At 45.3% G+C, this 20,483-nt stretch overlaps 1 protein-coding gene across 1 annotated transcript in view; it reads left to right on the top strand.

Moving 5' to 3' along the window:
- The window catches only part of cntnap5b (contactin associated protein family member 5b), a gene marked incomplete at both ends in the record, with an annotated part of 33,763 nt that extends 20,580 nt beyond the window's left edge, over positions 1-13,183 (top strand). The window contains 2 exons of the mRNA XM_084454098.1: positions 12,654-12,689; positions 13,005-13,183. Of these exons, the coding sequence (XP_084310224.1) occupies positions 12,654-12,689; positions 13,005-13,183 (215 nt within the window). The remainder of the gene's footprint in view (positions 1-12,653; positions 12,690-13,004) is intronic.
- Between the last annotated feature and the right edge of the window lie 7,300 nt (positions 13,184-20,483).

Below are 20,483 nucleotides of genomic sequence, written 5' to 3'. Positions count from 1 at the left end.
AGCTGCTAACTTTATTTTTGATTACCAAAGTCCGTTATCAACAGTCGCAGACCAAAATGCCTCTGGACACAATTGGACAGACCCATAACAAATCAGAGCAATCATCATATCAAATGGGTGCAGTCGTTGTATCAAACCCGCCCCAGATTAGATAAATGGTTGTGATTGGTCCGGCAAATATCTGCTGGGTGGAACTCAGTCTGAATGGGAGCGTGACCAGACTGATCTGTGGAGATAAACTCTGCAGAGCTCACATGATCAGGATGGTGAAGCCTGGCTACTTTTCACCACAGTAGCTTCGTCTATTTAGTGATCAGGATGGTGAAGCCTGGCTACTTGTTCACTACAGTAGCTTATGCCGGCCTTACACCTACTGACTTTCCCCCAGATTTCAAAGTCAGAATAAAATCTTGAGTCTTGCTGGAGTTGCTGCGCGCTCCCATGATCACAGTTGTTGGGTGTAAGGTGGTCTTAAAACTCGATTCTGGCCAGTCTGTCACTTCTTGGCCTTATGACAATATCAAACATGATTGATATTCTCGCAAGTCTTTAGTCTTGTCTTATGCAAATTGTGTGGTTCACTGACGTGACCATTATCAACAACCAATAGGCGATTTGCAGAATCCTAGTCTGCGACTAGTCTGTGACTTAAAACTCTTTTAAAAGTCTTTAGATGTAAGAGGGTGTCAGATGACAGTCTTTTTAAAATCTTTTAAAAGTTTCATCAAAGTCTTCTAGTGTATGGACAGCATTAGTCTATTTAGTGATCATGATGGTTAAGCCTGGCTAGGATGGGCGGGGCCTCCGGGGGTTCGTTGATGTTGTGAAATGACAACTGACGGTTACCAAAGAAATGAGATCAACACCCACTCACCCCTGAAGAGCCTCCTCCTCCATACGCTTAATAACCCATGCCATAAAAAACACGGTGTAGTTATGTAGTAACTACAATGTTGTTCCTACAGGTATTACTGCGTAGTTACATATTACATCAGCTTAAGGTAAAGTGTTACCGGCAAAATTAACGGCAATCACTGGAGGTATGCAGGGCAAGGATTAGGGTGATGACAGACGTGTAGCTGCTCTTATAGTATTTAAACAGTCCCCCCCAAAGAGTGAATTTACAATTTCATCCATTTCAGACTGTTTAAATTGTGGTACAATGTTCAGTGACTGACTGTGGTATGAACCTTTTGGGGTTGATTATTTATTGACCTGACAACTCGACAGGGATAACCAAAGTAAATATTAGTTACAAATGTGTGCTACAGGTATGTGGTGAGGTTATGACCTAGTTGTTATTGTTTTATTTGAATGTCAAAGTATTGTAGATTTCTTAACTGTTATTGTTAGAACTGCAGCCTTGACTCCTGTCACAACATGTTGGCTCTTGGATTTGAAGTGACAAGGGTACATTATGTAGCAAGATTTTCATGAATCAAACTTAATTGAAATGTAATTTATGGCAATTTACTACTGTTATCAAGTTTTCGGCCTGGGAGATTCTCAATAAAGTAAATTTCTTGTTTGTATTCCCTCAAGTGCATTAGATCTGTACTGTATCTTTTCAAGTTACAAAATTCACAGGACTGAACATGTATTGTTTCAAGACTTTCTTTGTTTGTTTGTGATGGGTATGATTATTTCAGGAATAATTTATTAAAATACATTTTTATAGCAAGTGTGCATAGTATAATGGTGTACTGTACATTGACTCCAAACCCCAAACCTGGGTTCTAGAACACATTTAATAGAAAGTTCTTGAAGTGCACTTTATTGATTAATGACCTTTATTGATTAATGATTTTTGGAGCCATTAGTTGCTTTTCATTTAGCCTCACCTTACCTTAACCCTAACCCTACCAGACACACCCCTCCTCCAGTGATCAGACATAATTTCTCCTCTCTCCTGTCTTCAGAGAGGTATTAATTAAATGACCTGCTGATTAGATATCAGTTCTCTCTCCTGTCTTAAGAGAGGTATACATGAAATGACATGCCTGTGATTTTGACACCCTGTAGACAGCAGTCAATAATGCTTTACTCTGTAAACCAGGCCAGGTCCAGCCTGGCTTATGTGTGTTGGCTGGCTTGTTTCTGTGCGGAACTGGTAGGACGGTAATGTTTGATAAAAAAAAGATGGGTCTTGTCACCTGGACACATCAGTTCCAATGCTTCCAATGCTAATCCAGCACAATAAGAGCGGGATAGCCAGTTAGCTCATGTGCTCACAACAACTAGCAGCAGCTTCCATAACATTAATGGTAGCGGTTAGTGGCTAAAGTAGTTAAAAAACCAACACTAACCATGAAAAACCCGTTATACCACACGGACATCCATTTAAACCCTAATCCTAACCATCAACAATCATTTAAAGCCTAACTCTAACCACAGAATGGACAACCATTTCGAGTGAGGAAAAAAAAAGTTTACATTGAAGGACATATATCTCTGATAGACCAGTCAAAGTAAGGTTTATAAAGTTGCATAAATAATTACCCTTTTGTCAGAAATGCGTTTGTCCGGTTATCACTTCCTCCCTCCCTCCCTCCGTTACTGCGGACAATGTTGGCCTGCATTTCTCTGTTGGCACCACAAGAGGCAGTAGTCCCAGCACACCAAAATCAAGAAGGGCACCAAAATCAACCCGCTGATCTCCACTGCACAAGTAGAGTAGTGGTGAGAGCATTGGACTCCCACCCTGGAGACTGGGGTTGAAGTGGGGATGACTTTATGGGACCCCAAACCTCCACATGTTAATCCTTTCACTCCAACCTTTACCCCTTGCCTTATAGATCAGATCCTGTCCCAACTCCAACCCATATTCTAACCCCAACCCACACTAGGGACTGGAAGAAGGACACCAAAACCCACCCACCGATCTCCACTGCACAAGTAGAGTAGTGGTGAGAGCATTGGACTCCCACCCAGGAGACTGGGGTTCCTGGTGGGGATGACTTTATGTTATCATCAGTCTATGGTTAGTGTTGGTTTTCCAATGGTTGTCTATGGTTAGTGTTGTGTTTAAATGGTTGTCTATTGTTAGTGTTGGTTTTTCAATGGTTGTCTAGTGTTGTGTTTAAATGGTTGTCTATGGTTAGTGTTGTGTTTAAATGGTTGTCTAGTGTTGTGTTTAAATGGATGTCTGTGTGGTTAGGGTTGAGTATAACGGGTTTTCCATGGTTAGTGTTGGATTTTCAATGGTTGTCTATGGTTAGGGTTGTGTTTAAATGGCTGTCTATGGTTAGGGTTGTGTTTAAATGGCTGTCTATGGTTAGGGTTGGGTTTAAATGGTTGTCTATCGCTAGGGTTGGGTTAAAATGATTGTCCATGGCTAGGGTTGGGTTAAAATGGTTGTCCATGACACAAACTCCTTAAACTGCCTAGCATCTGGTTTATTTTTTATTTAAAGGGAGGGGTCTGTTTAACTATTGGCAACACAAGTTAGAAAGTCTACCCAGGGAATAAGCAGATCACTTGCAGAGCAACAGATGTGGTCCACACCCATCCAGAGAGAGCTAGAGAGAGAGAGAGAGAGAGAGAGAGGGAGGGAGTGGGTGAGACAGAGGGAAAGACTAAGAAACTTTGAAGGCACACTTTTACACCAGCTAGTAAGTTGAGGGGAACAGCCCTGTGCTGATTGTTGGTAAGTTGTTTTTTATTGCTTTAGTGTTTTTCTTGTTTTACCCTGTACGTTACTGTATGTAGATATGGTTCCCTTTGAAAAAATTTACACATTTTCCAAGAATAGAGTTGCAACAGTATGAAAGCCAGCTGTAGCTTGCAGAAATTATACTTGTGACAAAGGTGACTTTTTGCATTAGTACTGTAGATGAATGATGCAGGGTAGGTTTGATTTTATTGAAAGACACTGTCAGTTTTGTTTTTGAGACTTTTTGCCATGAGCTTTGTTAGATCTGTGAATCTGCACTGCAGTTAAGAGACAGCAGCATCAAAAGAAGAACACAATACAAAACAAGAGCTGTTGATTATGTGCTGGACTAGAACAGCTAAATAATATGTACTGCACTGAATTCCCTAACAAAAACCACCTGGTTCTAGGCTCATCTTCAGATATCTATCAGTTCACGCTGTCTTTGTTTCTGTAGTCTAGATCCAGAACTAGTGATTCATCATGACCACACAACCTTCTGTTCCTGTCACTGCTGAGACTCCGTTCATAACCAGAGCTACAGCTGATGAAGCTACCGTTCCTCATCTACAACCCTTCCCCACCGGTGAGAGCGCCACATTCCTTTCCCAGAATAAACCCCCTGCTGTTCCCTCTTACCCCAACCCTTTAGGAAGTCATCTCGTCAGTGTTTACTTTTGAGAGTGACAGGAAGTGAGCTAGTGGCAAAAAGGGTCAGAGATCAGAGAAGTGTGCAAACTATGTTTATGCACAGGCCACTCTAACCCCATAACACACACTTCATACACATGAAACTATAGCCTTATTCTCGTGGGCTCATATCAAGAGCATTAGAGTAATATCAAGTATCACATTGGACATAGAGACCAAAGACCATGGTCTTTCTAGGGAGTTCTTTATATTACAGATTACTTGAGGTGTCAAAGAGTGTGCACTTCTGCCTCACCTCAGCATGGTTAGCATGCATGTAGAATGCTCCTCAAGGTGTCTGCTGGCATTTTCTCTGTGGTGTCCTTTTCTCACATACAAACTACGGCCCCATTCAGCAACTCTCAAAATAGCGTTATGGAAATAGCATCTAACCCTAACCCTCTAATCCATTAGAGAAGGTGAGAGATAAAGGTAATTTATGGAGACCAATGAAAGGAGGCGAGGGCTACCTCCAAACAACGGCATGAACAGGTAATAACTCTTTAGCTGTCCTAGTTCCTCCATGGTGAAGTTCGGACTGTTGGATTGAGAATGGAAGAGAAGGAGGGTGAGGAAGAGAGAGAAGGGAGAGAGACAGGCAGGCAGAGACGTGTGATGCGGTTGAGAGGCGTGTGGCACAGTATTCCTCTGCAGGGCAGCAGATTAAAGGGAGTGTCTGTTATCAGGTGTGCCCAGGGCTCACAGAGGAGACTGGGTAAAAAGAGCACAGAACCGTGTGATAACGAAGGCCACATGTGTTCCACCCTTTCTCACGTTGCACACATGGCTCTCACACCCCTAAAATAGAATGACAGTTTGAATAGCATGGTTGGTGTTATGCTCAATTGACAGACTCTGTACTGTATGGTCTTCAAGCAATGTTCAACAGACTTTCATGAGCTGCAGTGACTCAATCTGATCTGTATAAAACCTAAAATGTCACAAAGAGGCTGTCGTCTTCTCTTGATGGCACCATACTCTCTTGATGGCACCATGTGTGAACACAGCCTGTGTCTTGATGAAGCTATGGTTTGCTTGATATAGAACAGGTGACAGTGTGTCTATCCACATCCAGACACCAGGTCCTGCAGATCATCTCTGCTCAGTGTTGAGGCCTGTGTGTGCCTGCTTCCCAGCTACCCCCCTGATGTTGACAGGGTTGAGCTGCTTCCCAGCTACCCCCTGATGTTGACAAGTCCGCATGACAGGGTCAAAGCGGAGCTGTCCCACACCAGGCATGTTCGCTGAATACCAAAGACACTGAAGACAACGCTGGGCTGTCAGAGCAGCCTGAGGACATGGGTAATGCTTAAGGAACACAGGGCATTCTAGAACGTTCCTTTGTGAGACTGTGGAACAGACAAGCAGTCACTTTGCTTTTCTTGTGAGAGAAAGTTTCTTGAGGGAAATCAAGATTTAGAAGGAGCTCCAAAAACAGAACCTTACTTTACATTAAAGCAATACATAGCGTTTTCTCCGGTTTTCTCAGAACTGCGCCCCCACAGGCTCTGCGAGTAAGTGCACTGTCGTACTGTCGTAAAGTTATCAGATTGTCTTTTTCTTTTTCTGGCTTCCTCTGTGATGTTTCACTTCGGTTTTCTCACCTCCGCCATGATATCATTGAGCTAAAAAATGCATGATATCCATAGACGCCGAAATAGTTAGCTACTACTGTGTTGTTTAAGCACAACGTTGCGCATGCGCACTTCGACTGAATGCTGCTTCCCGGGGGCGCGAGTTTTAAAAGGTAATGTAAATGTATTATCTTTCTGAGTAGACTGTTTGGACGATTCAGCTTACTTTTAGTAAATCTAATTGGAGAATTAGCACCAGACATGTTTGTAAAGGTCCAAATATCGCGATGTATTGCTTTAATTCACATTGCTGTCACTATAACTAGTGCAACCCCTCAGTACAATCCAATAGATCTTATTTTCACTCTTTTGAAGTCACCTCAACTTAATTATGCACTGAGCTTGAAGTTTGAAATGTCAAGGAAGCCTGGAAAGTCTGCCTCAAATTAGACTTGTCAGTGCTTCTAACTCGCTGTCTGTCTCTCTTCCTCTCCACAACTCAGGAGTTAATAAGAGGACCAGAGAGAGAGAGAGAAAGAGAGAGAGAGAGAGAGATAGAGAGAGGTTGTCCGGCTCACAGCAGCTTACAGTTGCTCCTGAGAGTTAGTTACTATGACAACACACAACTATGATCTCACACTGCTGCAATAGCAGCTGGGAGATCAGAAATACGAAGCTACAGCAGAGAGAGAGGGAGGGGAGGCCATCTGATGCAGGACATTTACTAAACACAATACTCGCTGTGCATACTCTTGTTCTTGTTTAATTGTTATTGAGTCTATTTCTGTAATAACTGCACTTATGGCTGTGTTTATTCTACTAACATTAACATTACCGCTTGTTGCTTCCGGAAACACCATTACTGTTTTGCCAACAGCCGCCTGTATTTCACATTATCAACTACAGAAACCAATCAGGGGCTGCTTCCACTGAGGGGACAGAACAGAACAGTTAGAACAGAACAGTTAGAACACAGTTCCTGATTGGCTCTGATTACATGGTAATTTCTGGAAATCAATGTGGATATGAGGAAGTCCAGTCTGTATTGCAAAAGACTGACTTCCAGGGTAACCATACCCCACTATACTGTAACAACTCTCGTTAAGAGCTCCTTGACAGGAGCTAGCTCTCTTGGTGTTGCGGTTAGTGAGCCAGGTTTGGAGGTGGGAGGTTGTGGGTTCGATCCCGGCTTGGGGTGAGTTCTCCTGTCCCTCCCCATTTGCTACAGTACATACAGTACAACTACAGTAAATGCTGAATCTGTCTGATTTCACCAGAAGGGCAGGAAAGAGGTCTGGTTGAGTGCAGCTTTACCGCCATCTTGTCATCTTCCCCACATCTGGGGAGTCCAGGGCTGCGTTCCGAATCGCATACTTCTACTTCTTACTACCAGTACCTACTACAGCTGCCCTTAGAAAGTATGTACTTTGCAAGCAGTAGGCATCCAATTGGGACATACTACCTTGTCATAACATTGCGCCTTGAAATTTGCCCACATCCGTCGCTGTCCATAACGCGACATTCGTCTACAGCTGTCACGACTCGCACATGTGACACACATTTCTGCTGCGCACAGGATTGTGGGTCAGAATAGCCAGAAAAGGCTGCTGGCTTGCATACTGCAAAATACGACCGGATGTAGTAGGACATCCTGGTATTTTTGCCATACTGCATGTGGCATTCTATGTATTGGGACATACTACATCCTGTTTTGGCATACTATATAGTAGGGTAGTATGCGATTCGGAACGCAGCCCGGGTGGAGGTGTACGGGGGCTGGGAGTGGACACATCTAGTGATGAGTCAGGAAATGAAATGGAACTGAGGATATGTGGTAACGCGGGGCAACAAACACCTAATTGCCCGGTTCCACATTCTGCTGTTTGTTCATGAACAGACACTTTAGATTGAGCCGTGTTGAACCCTATTATCTTTCCTGAAGAGATCATTACTCTGCAGAGCTCAGCCCTGCAACCGCTGCAAGTTAAGCCTTCATCTGCATGATCGTGACAGGTAATTATGCTGATTGAGGGAATTAATTACTTGGCAGGGATTCACACTGCAGCAAAGCAGACAGAGCAGACAGAGACAGAGCAGACAGAGCAGGGAGTCGACAGAGAAGCCAGAGTAGACAGAGCAGACAGTAGACAGAGCAGACAGTAGACAGAGCAGCCAGTAGAAAGAGTAGAGAGTAGACAGCAGACAGTAGACAGAGCAGAGAGTAGACAAATTAGACAGACACAGAGCAGACAGAGCAGAGAGTAGGCTACGCCCGACAGCAGCCAGCCACTCTCCAATTCCAGGCGTTTCTTGTTAATCTGTTTGTTTGCAGTCCTTTGTTTTTGTTTGTCTCCCTTTGTACCTGGGCTGCGCCCCGGGTTGATGTAACAGTTGGTTGGGGGGCGCATTATAAATAAAAATAACATAACATAACATAACATAGACAGAGCAGAGAGAGACAGAGCAGACAGAGACAGAGCAGAGAATAGACAGAGCAGACAGTAGCTAGAGCAGAGAGCAGACAGAGCAGACAGTAGACAGAGCATACCATACCATACCACTTTATTTATAGAGCACATTTAAAAACAGCAAAGTTGACCCAAGTGCTGTACAAGTCAAACAACAATAACACACAAAGAGCACATAGTACAAATAACAGATAAAAAAAGAGCAGCGAGTGTGTGGTTCTCAGACTGCTGTCTCTAAATGCCAACACTTTGCCCTCTCAGGTTTTTGCAAGTGAATCTATTTTTGGTTTTGGCGATAACAGATAAGGTGATGAACTTATGACCCATTTGAGCTCCTCTCAGGGGGGTTATTTTGGAGTTCACAGAAAGACACATTACATTTGTTACAGAACAGTTCAGTTTGAAGTTTTGTGTTCAAGCTATTTTGCATAAACTGTATGCAGCCCACAATCCTATTTGAAGAAATGTGGTACAGGACCATGAAGCCAACGAGGCTGTTTAGTATCATGCTCACGCTAACGTGGACTCAAAGCCTATAGATTTACAGCCAACTCAATACAAGTCATCTTTTACAGCATCTAATAACATCAAGCGCACACTGCCTACTGCTTAGCCACCATGCTCTGCTCAAGGGTCTGGAACTAATTAATGTCTGCGATTTGGCCAGAACCGACAGATGGGTCCTACTGTCATTCTCTGCTTGCCAACACCCACCCACCCCTGACATCATACCCAGAGAACACCCACCCACTCTGACATCATACCCAGAGAACACCCACCCACCCCTGACATCATACCCAGAGAACACCCACCCACTCTGACATCATACCCAGAGAACACCCACCCACCCCTGACATCATACCCAGAGAACACCCACCCACTCTGACATCATACCCAGAGAACACCCACCCACCCCTGACATCATACCCAGAGAACACCCACCCCTGACATCATACCCAGAGAACACCCACCCACTCTGACATCATACCCAGAGAACACCCACCCACTCTGACATCATACCCAGAGAACACCCACCCACTCTGACATCATACCCAGAGAACACCCACCCACTCTGACATCATACCCAGAGAACACCCACCCACTCTGACATCATACCCAGAGAACACCCACCCACCCCTGACATCATACCCAGAGAACACCCACCCACTCTGACATCATACCCAGAGAACACCCACCCACTCTGACATCATACCCAGAGAACACCCACCCACTCTGACATCATACCCAAAAACACCCACCCACTCTGACATCATACCCAGAGAACACCCACCCACTCTGACATCATACCCAGAGAACACCCACCCACCCCTGACATCATACCCAGAGAACAACCACCCACTCTGACATCATACCCAGAGAACACCCACCCACCCCTGACATCATACCCAGAGAACAACCACCCACCCCTGACATCATACCCAGAGAACAACCACCCACTCTGACATCATACCCAAAAACACCCACCCACTCTGACATCATACCCAGATAACACCCACCCACTCTGACATCATACCCAGAGAACACCCACCCACCCCTGACATCATACCCAGAGAACAACCACCCACTCTGACATCATACCCAGAGAACACCCACCCACCCCTGACATCATACCCAGAGAACAACCACCCACCCCTGACATCATACCCAGAGAACAACCACCCACTCTGACATCATACCCCAAAACACCCACCCACTCTGACATCATACCCAGATAACACCCACCACTCTGACATCATACCCAGAGAACACCCACCCACCCCTGACATCATACCCAGAGAACACCCACCCACTCTGACATCATACCCAGAGAACACCCACCCACTCTGACATCATACCCAAAAACACCCACCCACTCTGACATCATACCCAGAGAACACCCACCCACTCTGACATCATACCCAGAGAACACCCACCCACTCTGACATCATACCCAGAGAACACCCACCCACTCTGACATCATACCCAGAGAACACCCACCCACTCTGACATCATACCCAGAGAACACCCACCCACCCCTGACATCATACCCAGAGAACAACCACCCACTCTGACATCATACCCAGAGAACACCCACCCACTCTGACATCATACCCAGAGAACACCCACCCACTCTGACATCATACCCAGAGAACACCCACCCACTCTGACATCATACCCAGAGAACACCCACCCACCCCTGACATCATACCCAGAGAACAACCACCCACTCTGACATCATACCCAGAGAACACCCACCCACCCCTGACATCATACCCAGAGAACACCCACCCACCCCTGACATCATACCCAGAGAACAACCACCCACTCTGACATCATACCCAGAGAACACCCACCCACTCTGACATCATACCCAGAGAACACCCACCCACCCCTGACATCATACCCAGAGAACACCCACCCACTCTGACATCATACCCAGAGAACACCCACCCACTCTGACATCATACCCAGAGAACAACCACCCACCCCTGACATCATACCCAGAGAACAACCACCCACTCTGACATCATACCCAAAAACACCCACCCACTCTGACATCATACCCAGATAACACCCACCCACTCTGACATCATACCCAGAGAACACCCACCCACCCCTGACATCATACCCAGAGAACAACCACCCACTCTGACATCATACCCAAAAACACCCACCCACTCTGACATCATACACTGAGAACACCCACCCACTCACAAAAGCTGAATCCCAATCTGAGTGCGCAAACCACCCTTGTGGCCCCTTGCACTTGCGGCCTGAGGCCTGAGCACTTAAATGACGTCAGCTGGAAGGGCCAGAGGGTGCAGGGCCGTGAATTAAATGGGACAGCACTTCCAGCGGCGTGCCAACGATTCCCAAGTCAGTTTAGCTCAATGCCCCTCCCACTTTGTTTTCATTGGCTGCCGCGTCCCTCCACACAGAGGCTGCTCTGACGCGCTCCTCAGCTCCGCAAATTGACGTCTGTTTTAATTTAATAATAATTTTAAATTTATGTTAGGTGGGATATGTTTGCAACATGCGGATTTCAAGATACATTTTTTGTTATCGGCAAATGTCATCATTTATGTGTGATGCACTTGGATCATGACTCGGATACACTCACTGTGTCACATGAGACGCGGTGGACTGTGGGTATTTTCTGCTCCTAAGTCTGCGAAATTGCAGACTTTCGGTAAGTGTGGTTAAAGTGCGCAAAATGGCGGCAGTGGCGCACTTGTGGACCTAGCAATTCCGTTTTGGGACTACCCTGAGCCCTTGTGAACTTGGCGGGAACGCGCATGTAAGGCCACAAGGTCGCGAGTGCTCTGCAATTTCGCCTAAGTGCGCGATTTGCGATTCAGCTTCAGAGGAGCCAACAGCTCCTCCCGTATTCCTCTGGGAGGCCGTCATATCCACCCAACATGTGACCGACTGCTGTTCCTCCCTCTGGTCACTGCTCCCACTCGGAGCGGATACTCACAGTGTAATGACTTCCTGTAGAGCCTGAATTTATTGGAGCAAAATTGATCCTCAGTTTATTGTAATACTCAGAATACTGCGCTTTGGAAGTACAGTATGATACTGGTCCTGTGAAACATTACTCCACGATTTCCCTGCAGAGGTGCTCTTAATAACATCCTGGACTATTCAGACTTCAATTGAGGTGCTTTCCCCTCCATTCTAACCGTTACGTTTTTTTTTCTCCAATCTGACCATTTGTGCTCTGGCAAATTAGTGTCTGCAGTATGATACTTGCCAACAGTAGGTGCTCATTATAATGGTGGCGTCTTCATAATAGGCAGAGACCTACTATACAGCGTGCGTGGAGGGTGATTAAGCATTAATCACATTTGAGGTCATTTCCTCAGTCTTCTCTCCCTGCACCTGGAAGAGCCCTGCGTAGGGAACACAGCTGATTCATACGCATTATTATATTACAAAAATGCCACAGCCAGATTAAAGTCAAGGTGGACAGCTGTTCCACAGCAATAACTTCTACTGAGCACCTCCTCAATCTCTGTCTTTATTCAGTTTTCCTTGCTTGAAAGGTAAAAAAAGGAACCTTTTCTCACATTTGCTGGGAGAATGATAACAGTTGCATGGTCAGCAGAGTGCAGAACTACACCTAGCAAACAGTTAACAGGCAGGTGGCGTTCACAGGTGTTATTATACAGTATATAGAAGGATGACTAATTGTGCTGTATACTGAAGATCCTATAATGTTCTGCTGCCTATTGCTGTTCATATGTCTGTTGCTCTCCTTCTATCCAGGTTCCTCAGTGGGCGGTGATGAAGCTATTCTTGGAGGTGAGAAACGATCACTCAGCCCAGTGGTGCTGCTTATTGATGATACTGTCCTCTCTAGGAGCATGAGGCTTATTGATTATACTGTCCTCGCTAGGAGCATGAGGACACTCTTACTGGGGAGCTTCATGGAGATTAATAATAATTAGTAATTTCAATGGTTAGAACTATTCGGACCAAACTCCTCTCAGCATTCAATAAGGCTCAATAGCTAAGAACATACACAGATACACAGAACATACATACAACAGACTGTGTCACTTTGGTAAGTGAACAGATCAAGTAGCGTGTCTAACCCTGTACCTCTTCCCGTCCCAGGGGTCATTGCTGCGGTCATCCTGCTGCTGCTGTGCTGCTGTACCTTCCTGGTGCTCAGGTACATGTTCAAGGATAAGGGATCCTACCTCACCTACGAGTCCGGCGACGGCGAGTCTGTCGATATAGACGCAGAACCTGAACGGCCCCTAGCTCTACTGGAGACGGTGGAGGACGAATAGAAAGAACCGGAACCTCTCTTGAAAGGGTTAGCTTTGTGTTTGCTTGAATTGTGCGGACTGACAGTTGGTTCGAGGGCACCATCATCTCGTGCAAACATATTGCTTCTCTTGATGAGTTCCACTATCAAGTGTTTATTGGTCAGGTGAATGTAGAGTACAGTGACACCATTAGAGGTCATTCTGTGCACTACATTGTGAACAGTGAGCTAATTATGGTTCACAGTGTTCTATGGCGTGTTGTAAATCTTTAACCAAATAAATGCTCTTATAGGGTTACAGCACGTCAAGCATGTCTGGGAATTGGCGCTGTCCTATTTTCCTTTTATGTCACTTTTACAGTATGTTTTTTGTTCAATAATATCCTTTGTTTAGCTATGCAGTTGCACTTTCGACATCAGTTTTTATACACCAGCAGCATGAACTACATGTGACTAATATAAAGACGTAAGGTAACGTGATGCAGTCAGGGGTACCCAGATAGTGAGATGATGAGGGTGGACTGGCAGTCATAAGAAAGACTTCAAGCCTGTGAAAATATGACAAGATTCTTGAAAAGGGTCACTATGAAAATGTCTAAGATGTAAGAACTAACTAAATATATACAAACCCTAACCCTAACAACTTACCCTGTTTTATATTTTTATATGTTGAGAACTGTATCCAAAGAGTAGTTTGCTGTGAGGAAAAAAAATAAAGACTACTATTTTCAGACCGTTTTAACTGTTTCATTGGTTTGACTGCAGATCACAAGACCATAAGGAAATGCAAATCACCTTTTTATCGTATTTACTATTGTCAGAATAAGGCCCTCTCCATTCTTACACAAGACTCTGCAACCAAACTGTTTCCAGTTTCAAGGGAAATTGTGTCAGCGTCTAATTAGCAACGAGAGACAAATTCCTAGCAGATATAGGGACAACATTATTTGGTGTGAACAACTTCTGGGAAGTTTCAAAGACAAGACTTCAGAATAGCTGTATCTCAAGGGGTCTCTGAGTCGGTGTCCCAGCTAGAGGATGCTACTGGGAAATGAGTTGGTGTCCCAGCTAGATGATGGTACTGGGAAAAGAGGGCCAAAAACCAACAGACTCTGCTGCACCCCAAGCCTGGGTGAGGGGGTCACCCAGGCACACCTCCAGGAGCCATGTCACTGTTTCGTCATCCACAACCGTCACACTCGCATTCCGCCCAGGATTCCAAGCCCAATCTGTGCATCGATGAGCAGAAGCGTCTGACGCCAGTCCGGAGATGATAACGCTTCACCCACGCTGGTGTGGGTAAGTCCATCCCGATAGGGGAAGGACCGGCGGCCGGGATAAAATCACAGAGTCTGGAAGTGTTTGCCTCCCACTCCGCATGCCAGGTGTAGTCCGCCCATACTGCCTTGCTAAAGTTAAGATCTCTGCATTGCTGCAGGAGATCCCGCGTGGCAGGCACAAAAGGGTGTTTCGACTTGAGATGCCGGGGAGGCTCTGCTGTTGCAGTGAACCTGTCGTGGAGCAGGTGGTTAGGCTCCACAGTCCGGATGGGAAGGTTGTCCACAGGAGTGGGACACAGAAATCCTGTCACGATGCGCAAGGCTTCGTTGATAGGCGGATCAGTGAGGTGGGTGTGAGCTCTACGACGGTGCGCAATATTCACTGGTCGAGTAGACAAGGGCTAGGGCTGCCGTATGCAGTGTTTTTGCGCTGGCGCCCCAGCCTGATGAGACCAGTCGCCTCATCAATGCCACATGAAATGTTAACTTCTTGGCCAGTGACTCGAGGTGTCGGTGGAACGTGAGCGAGCTGTCCAATGTCCCGCTGATAGGGATGGGATTTTCGACTAATTTTAAAACCGAGTAAATGAGTGTTCCATCAATGTGCACTTGGAGCTCACGTTTGGCTTCCTTGTTAAGGTGGAAGGCTGCCGACACCGTCTTTGCCTCGCTGAGCTTCAATCTCCATTTCCGGAGGTATGCCACTAGTGTCTGCATGTCCTGGCTCAAGGTCTCCTCCACAGCCTGTCAGTTTCCACCGGAGTACACCAGCACAAGGTCGTCTGCGTAGGCGTACTTCCTGGAGACTGTGTTTGGCAGGTCGTAGGTGTAGATGTTATAAAGGAAGGGGGCCAGGACAAAGCCCTGGGGGACGCCGTTCTTAAGGCGTCACAACCTGCTTGCACAAGACGTGGTGATTTGCGGTCTTTGCCCTTGTATGTCCCACTTTTCACAAATTGTGATGTAATTTTGTTTGCAGAGATGGGGCAGTGACGGGGGGGAGTGTCTAGACCTACCAGTGAGGTTGTTAAGGATGCTCCATGCCTTGCAGCTGGAGTGTGAGAAGTCGATGGAGTTAATGGCCTCTTCCCAGCGCTCGTATCCTTTGGCTGAGTCTTGACAGCAGGGCTGAAGCAAGCCTGTCTGACTCAGCTCCTGGGGGGGCGTGGAGGAAGGCACACTAGAGACTCTTGCACTCCGCATCCCAGCACGGTTTGTAGCTGTTGCGACATCTGCCTCGGATGGATGTTTTGGCGGCTTTCACCAGTATGCCGCAGAGTTCCCAGTACACCTTGTCCACGTTGTTGGTGATAGGTGGTGGGAGGCACCTTGTGGATCTATGGGTAAGGAGGCGGTAGCGTTTCCAGTTGGCCTTTCGGATGTTCTATCGCTTCACTGGCTTGCTCGGGACGAGGTCCATGAGTTTAGGCATGGTTATCAGCGATGGCCGATGTTTGGACCGCGAGAACTTTCCTAGCACGCGTCAATCAGGGAGCTGATTATCAACACCGATGCTCGCAAATGCCAAGTCAGGATTTGTCCCAATTTTCCAGCGACCTGAGACAAAGCTGGCTGCACCCTTGGGATCGTACAACAGGGCCAGGCTGTTGTTAGTTGCCCAATCAGCCAGGTTTTCTCCGCCGGATGTATTAGTGCTGTACCCCCAATCCTCATGCTGGCAATTGAAGTCGGCAACATAGAGACAGGGGTGGGAGAACACTGGGAGACTCAATCTCCGAGCCAGTTGGGGATTGGTCGACAAGAGTCCAGTTCAACCTTTGATGGACGAACGTAGTAAGGCCATGCTTCCTGCTTAGGATAAACCTAGCTAGAGCAAAAGTTGGGAGAACTAGCTTATCTGCTGTTACGCAGTGGGTCTCCTGGAGGAGGATGATGAGGACCTTGCTGGTGCAGGCCAGGTGCTCGATGACATCGATCATACTGGGGGTGAGCCCTTCAGTGTTCAGCTGCAGAATTCTGGGTTGGGAACCGGCAGAGCAGGCTGCACTCCCCGCCTGTGGCAGACGAACACCAGCCCGGTTGGTGGCCCTCAGTTGGCAGACTTTGCTTCACTTGCGGTGTGTAATCGCAGCTACTGGCGGGGCGCACCACGAGAAAGTGTCTGCCTCGCCCCTCTAGTTACTGTACCCTAGATACAGTAGCTAGAGGATAATTAAGGACATACACTGTATATAAAAACAATGCACGCCGTGAAGGTGCTATAAACGCCCCCAGAAAAATAGTGATCACACAAAAGTACTTGGATAAAGATCACAAGAAAGAGGAGCAGTCGAGTGCGTACATGCACAGTGTGCTCATGGTCATGTGCACAGGGTACTCATGGTTGAGGGAAGCAGGCTGACTGTTTATACAACACATCCATCACTGTTGACACTAGTGACCAATCACTGCTGAGACTAGTGACTGATCCTTGCTGACACTAATGAACAATCACTGCTGACACTACTAACCACTGCTGACACTAGCGACCAATCACTGCTGACACTAGCGACCAATCACTGCTGACACTAGAGACTGATCACTGCTGACCTTAGGGACCAATTACGGCTGACACTAGGGACTGACCACTGCTGACACTAGAGACTGATCACTGCTGACACTAGAGACTGATCACTGCTGACCTTAGGGACCAATTACGGCTGACACTAGGGACTGACCACTGCTGACACTAGTGACTGATCACTGCTGACACTACTGACCACTGCTGACACTAATGACCAATCACTGCTGACACTAATGACCAATCACTGCTGACACTACTGACCAATCACTGCTGACACTAGTTGACTGATCACTGCTGACACTAGTGACTGATCACTGCTGACCTTAGTGACCGATCATTGCTGTCACATCCTATTGATGTAGGGTCAGTTTTTCCGAGCAGGAAAACGCTTACAAAGCTTCAACACGACTTGGCCCTAGCAAAGGGATCCAATTCTGTCTCATAGTTTGGCTTCATTAATGACGGGCAATTATTAGTCAATTTTGCCACTGGGCTCAAAAAATGTCCTGCCTTCAGCAATTCTCATTTCATCTATATTTTTGAAAAACAAAATGTCAGTTGAAAAAGTTGATGTCAATGTGTAATTTTCCATTTGAATTACAACTTTCCTGCAGTCATTTGTGTTAAAAGAAGAAAATAAAAAAAATAAACATGCACTTTAATAGCAACAATAACCCATACCTTAATACTATACGGCTCCAGAGGTGTGCATATTCATTAATCCTAGCATGCCCTGAACAGCTAGGTTTTTCCATGACACGTTAGTCTATCCATATGGGTTTATTTTGAGGTTATTATTGCATTATACTGTAATTTGCCTCAGGCTTTGTGTCAGAGGAGTGCACCCAATTCCTGCCCCCAATCAAATCAAATATAATTGGTATAAATAAATCAGAGATAATTGTTAACCATATAAAAGTTATGAATAATGATGTAATATCCTGGGAAAGAGGTAATAATGTATTTCTCTGGGATTCTGTCTCCTGTCATTCCTCCAGGAGAATGGGACAGACATAATTTATAATTCACTATCAGTCACCTGTTTTTTCATTAGCTGATGGTGATGTTCCACACAGTGACAATGTGTAACACCACCTGATCCAGAATTAGCTTTAGTGGAGGGGGTTAGGGTGGGTATGTGTGTGTGTGTGTGTGGGGGGGGGGGTATTGGGGAGAGTAGTGCTCAACTTAAAATTCCAACAATTCCCACTTGGGGTTCAATGAAGTACCTATACATACCTATTGCTTTATCAAATTGGAGGATTCACTATTACGACTGCCCTTCATAATACAACATATTAGAAACAAGTATGGTTTTGCTATGCTCTTGAATAGTGGTATAGTGGCTTTCAGGGAGAGAGGTACCTGCCTGTGAAGATGGATGCTACCTTGTTACCGCATTGTAAATGGTAAAGTAAATGGACTACACTTATATAGTGCTTTACAATGGCCCCTCATTCACCCATTCACACACACAAATACACACCAATGGCCACAGCTGCCATGCAAGGTGCTAGTCTGCTCATTGGGAGCAATTTGGGGTTCTTCGCTGGTGTCTTGCTCAAGGACACTTCGACATGTCATCAGGAGGATGTATAGTAAAATAGTAAAAGCTACGCAATTCTTCAGTTCAGTCTTGAAAGGATGGAGAGCTCCAGTCAACATGTGTTCAAACCTGATTTATTGCATCTGCAACACAGAGGTAAACTGGCTAACATGGACAAGTTTAGCATTAGCCTGTCAGAGTTTAATCTCTGGGTCTGTGTGTAGATGGACCCACTATGATGTAAACCTGAGAACTGTTTATAAAGCATGCCAGATGGTTATACATGCTTTGTGTGGCACATTAATGTAGTGCTCATGGTAGAGCTTATAGTGGCTTTGTGAAGGCATGAAGGGGTAGTGCAGAATTTTGGACACACACATTTACGACTTACCCATAATGTTGTTGATTGATAGAGAACATTTTCAGCTGATTCCATATTGTCTCTCGTTCTGGTGATAGTGACATGCTAATGCTAGCACAATGTAGTAGAAACAGCTAGCATTCAAAGAAAACTAACTTTAACACTACATTGCACCCAAATAAAATATGAGGGCAGTCTGTCAGGGGCTCATTTGAGTTTTCATACCATCCTTTCTGAAGTCCAACTATCATTGAACCCATTCGTTTGTTCGGACCTATATGGCTCTCTGTAAATAGGAAGGCGGAGTGATACGTTAGCCGGCACTATTGCCTTCACAACAACAAGGAACTGAGAAGACTATTCTCTTACTATCAACACAACAAGTTACCCATACTTAAAATATATTGGACCTACGCTATCATCTTCCATATTACAAGGGTTTCCTCACTTAGACTAGCCTGTATCTGTAGCTTCTTTACTGCAAGCCAGTTTCCTGTACCCTTGCTATTTGTTTGTATTTAGCCATTAGATGTTGCCTTTCTCTGTTGTAGGGGATTGTGACTGTGAGGAATGGATATAATGGCCACTCGTTTATTTTATTTTTTTACTTACTAATTGTACTTGTGTCTGAGCTGTTCTATTCTGTTATATATGAAAAATGTAATAAAAATATTTCTAAAAACGCCCGAACGAGAGACAGCATGGAATCAGCTGAAAATGTTCTCCATCGATCTACAACATAAGTCGTAAATGAGGGTTTATGTCCAAAATTCGGAACTACCCCTTTAATTAAGACTTTATAAATTGCATCTAAATCATCACTGTATTTTCTGTGTTCTTAAATGGGATCAACAATGTATTTCGTGCTTGACATTACTAAAGTTGCAAACTGCAGACAAGACAAAACGAAGCCTTCCTGTCTGAGAAGGTAGCAAGGGCGGCCATTACATTTGCCCATCGAGACCATTTGGTGTGACAATCGGAAGCAGATGATGCAAGGCCTTGGCTGGAATTGCCCCATTGACTGCAAGGCCATTTAGATTTAATTAAAAGAGAGAGCCAGGTTTGTGATTACAATCAGCTCCAAGGTTGACAACTCGGTATTGATGAGCAGTCTTTTAATGCGTCTCTTTTGATATGACCTGACTGGTGTGTGTGTGCATGTGTGTGTTGGGTGTGTGTGTGTGTGTGTGTGTGCCGTGTGTGTGTGTGTGTGTGTGTGTGCCGTGTGTGTCGTGTGTCTGTTTCCCTCTGTCCAGATGATCAAGGTTCAGTTTGTCAGCGATCTGCCCTTTTACATGTAGTTCTGTGATAAAGGTTGGCAATGGTGGACTATGGCGGTGCTCATTAAATTGCTCCAACAATGATGCAAATGGAACATTGACTCATTTATGTCTCTTTTGAGACAGAACACATATTTTAATTAATTAACCCTCCTTAATTTGATTATTGGGTACATTATCATCACACTTGAAATGTTTTAAACATTAATATTATCATGGTTTTCATATTTAACATAAATAAATAAACACGCACACACACACAATCTATACTAAAATCATATGTTGCCTGCACCACCTTGTGGTACAAGTAAGGTAATGCAACAAGGTT

Source organism: Borostomias antarcticus, assembly GCF_949987555.1.
Source record: "Borostomias antarcticus genome assembly, chromosome: 19".
Classification (NCBI taxonomy): Eukaryota; Metazoa; Chordata; class Actinopteri; order Stomiiformes; family Stomiidae; genus Borostomias; species Borostomias antarcticus.
The sequence above is the reverse complement of the archived record's forward strand: the minus strand, read 5'-3'. Positions and strand labels throughout refer to the sequence as shown.